The following is a 3,491-nucleotide window of genomic DNA, read 5'->3' on the forward strand; positions in this document are numbered from 1 at the left end:
TAATGTGATAAGCATATTTCCTTCTGAAATTCTTCCTCCATTTGGAGATGTTTTTAAAGTAGATCCATTGAAGCACATTTAGAAGCCAGGGTAATGTTTGGGGATATTAGATGATATTAGGACTCTAGTCTTGGTCATTCCTCCCCTTAGAATTCTATTTTTTTTAATAAAAAATGAAAAGTAAGGTACCATTTTCTATTTATTGGGATAGTCACTAATACCCTCCAGTTCAGACTTACTCTGGTAAGTCTGGGTTGTGGTATTTGGCCTAGTGTAAAGTCTTTGGAGGATCTCAACATCCCTGATAGCATAAATCCACATTGCATCATTGTATTACCTTGTGACAAGCAGTATGACACAGAAGAACACCTATTGGTGATTAGTGGTGATTACTCATAAACTGGTGATCAGTACTCCTAGACACAGTTTAAAAATGAGAGAGGAGAGCAAGCAACATAACGAAGGAGATCTTACTCAACTTACCTGTTCAGTCCTACAAAAAAATACATGTCATTTTAAAACACAGTGATTCTACCAAGAAGTAAACATGGGCTAACCCACATCCTAGAACTTTATAAATCAACATTTCCTTCTCCACAAGGAAAAAAGAACTAGTAAAATGCAAATTTCTCCAAAGCATACAAATATTTAAATTTTTTTGTAGTTGGCAAAATTCTTTTACATACCCACTTGCATTTGCAATTGTGTCTTTTTCATTGCATCCTTTCTGTATAACTAGTAAATTCTGCCACTTATGTGATTTAGGGAAAGTAACTTAACCTCTTTGCCTCAGTTTCCTCATCTGCCAGACAAGGTTAGCAGTTTCTACCTTATAACATTTGGAGGATGTAATCATACAAAACACTTAAAGGAATGCCTATTATGTATTATCTGTTCAATAAAACACTAGTTATTATTCTTATCATGATTTTTGCTGTTAAAATCTTAATTACCCAGGAGAAAATATATCTCATTGTTGTAATTACTTATGGAATTGTAATGATATTGAATATTTTTCTTATATTGAGTTTTGCATTTCTTCTTTGCAGTCTATTCATGTTCTTGGCACATTATTTCTTGGTCTTAATTTTCGCAGTGTTTTATGTTGTAATTTTTAATTATTTTTATTAGCATATATTAATTGTAAAACGTGGGGAGTGTCATTGTGACAGCTCTATATACACACATTATGCACTTTGGTCATATTACCCTGCTATTACTCTTTCTTATCCCCCCCTTTCAATGTCCTCCTTTTTTTGAACTTTCTTGCAACATTTTTAAATAGGTTTCATGACCTTTTCATATGAGCATACAATGTACTTCAACCATATTTTCCCCCCCACCCTTTCTCTTCTCCTCCCACTTCCCACTGGTTCCACACCCGATGTAATCCCGTTTTGTGTCCATATTATATATACTTCAATGTAGTAAAGTTCTTTAACTTTGGTCTGGCATTCTCAAATATTTTTCTTAAGTTTATAGTTTATCTTATAATATTATTTATGACATTATTATCTCACAGGAATCTTTCACTCTATATTATAAACTTATTTTCTTTCATAGTTTCTTAGAATTTTTTGGTTTTTCAAGATGGGTGCTATGCAGATACCATAACAACTTTAGCTTCTCTTTTCATTTTTAATTTTTTTTAGATTTAATATTTATTATTTCATCCAAATAGAATGGTCTTTACTGTATGATATGCTAAGACTTTACTTTTAAATCCAGGAAAATTTTATTGCTTTTCAAGAGCTCAAGTTGAGTCTGATACCTAAAAATTGTTTTATATTTTCCTAATATATTTTATAATAATGTATGTAATATTTTTAACAGTTGCAGGTACATTTTTCTGCACAGGGACAGTCTTATCAGTACACATGGTCATTTCCTAATAGTATGTGCATAGCCAATTAGCAAAATTCATGTGAACTCTAATATCCTCACATCAGAACCAGCCAAGAAGGTTTAACCAACATCACATTCTCTCTACTAAAAAGAGGAAATACCTAGAAGGTTTCTGGGTAAGATGAAGTTGATTTAAATTACAACCAAATAATTGTCAATGGGGACAGACAGAAACTAGCAATATCCAATTAGGTGCTATTTTTAATGTAAGCCCCTTCTACAGGACTCAAATAAACCTGTTCTTTTTGTGACAAATGGACAAACAGGCATAAATCTCAATGGGAAAAGAAAACCAAACCTTTGTAGATGAATTTATCTTCCTGGGCCTTTCACAGGACTTACAGACCCAGATCCTGCTATTTATTTTTTTCCTCACCATTTACCTGATGACTGTACTTGGAAACCTGCTCATCATCATCCTCATCTTCATGGACTCTCAGCTTCACACCCCCATGTACTTTTTTCTTAGAAATCTCTCTTTCGCAGATCTCTGTTTCTCTACTAGCATTGTCCCTCAAGTGTTGATACACTTCCTGGTGAAGAGGAAAACCATTTCTTTTTTTGGGTGCATGACACAGATAATTGTTTTCCTTCTGGTTGGGTGTACAGAGTGTGCACTGTTGGCAGTGATGTCCTATGACCGGTATATAGCTGTCTGCAAGCCCCTGCACTATTCCATCATCATGACTCAACAGGTGTGTCTCCAGTTGACCATAGGGTCCTGGGCCAGTGGGGCCCTAGTGTCTCTGGTAGATACCATCTTTACTTTTCATCTTCCCTACAAAGGACAGAATATAATCAATCACTACTTTTGTGAACCTCCTGCCCTCCTGAAGCTGGCTTCAGCAGACACTCACAGCACAGAAATGGCCATCTTTGCAATGGGTGTAGTAATCCTCCTCGCTCCAGTCTCCCTCATCCTTGTGTCTTACTGGAATATCATTTCCACTGTAATCCAGATGCAGTCTGGAGAAGGAAGATTCAAGGCTTTTTCAACCTGCGGCTCTCATCTCATTGTTGTTGTCCTCTTCTATGGGTCTGGAATATTTACGTACATGAGGCCAAACTCCAAGACCACAAAGGAGCGAGACAAGATGATATCTGTGTTCTATACAGCGGTGACGCCAATGTTGAACCCCATAATATATAGCCTGAGAAACAAGGATGTCAAAGGGGCTCTCAGGAAATTAGCTGGAAGAAAGTTCTTCTCTCAGAGGCAGTGACGTATGGGTCTGACTTTCAGAGCTATGGTAGCATCTTTAAAAGAGGAGTAGGATTTTGGTAGGCAATTATGAATCACTGAACACTCAACTCCAAAAGCATCTAATATGCTTTTCTACCCTGTATGCATCTTAGCCAATCTCCATTGAATGAGCCTAATTTATCTAATATTTCTTTAGGAAAAAAAAAAGAAGACAAATTAGAATTTTTGAAATTGGAGTTTCACTATCCTACACTGATTCCTCCATAGGCTTGGATACTAGTACAACATATCTCACAATGGCTCACCTTTTCTCATGGCCAATATCCAAATCCACTTTGGGTTCTCATAAACCTTAATTCAAATGAACTGACTGAGAGCCATT

General features: G+C 36.0%; 1 protein-coding gene across 1 annotated transcript; it reads left to right on the top strand.

Moving 5' to 3' along the window:
* Positions 1 to 2,141: 2,141 nt before the first annotated feature.
* On the top strand, positions 2,142 to 3,128 carry LOC109678617 (olfactory receptor 2D3). The gene has a single exon (XM_020154115.2). The coding sequence runs from the start codon at positions 2,184 to 2,186 to the stop codon at positions 3,126 to 3,128; it is 945 nt and encodes a 314-aa protein (XP_020009704.1). The 5' UTR covers positions 2,142 to 2,183.
* The last annotated feature ends 363 nt before the right edge of the window (positions 3,129 to 3,491 follow it).

Source organism: Castor canadensis, chromosome 1, assembly GCF_047511655.1.
Source record: "Castor canadensis chromosome 1, mCasCan1.hap1v2, whole genome shotgun sequence".
NCBI lineage: Eukaryota > Metazoa > Chordata > Mammalia > Rodentia > Castoridae > Castor > Castor canadensis.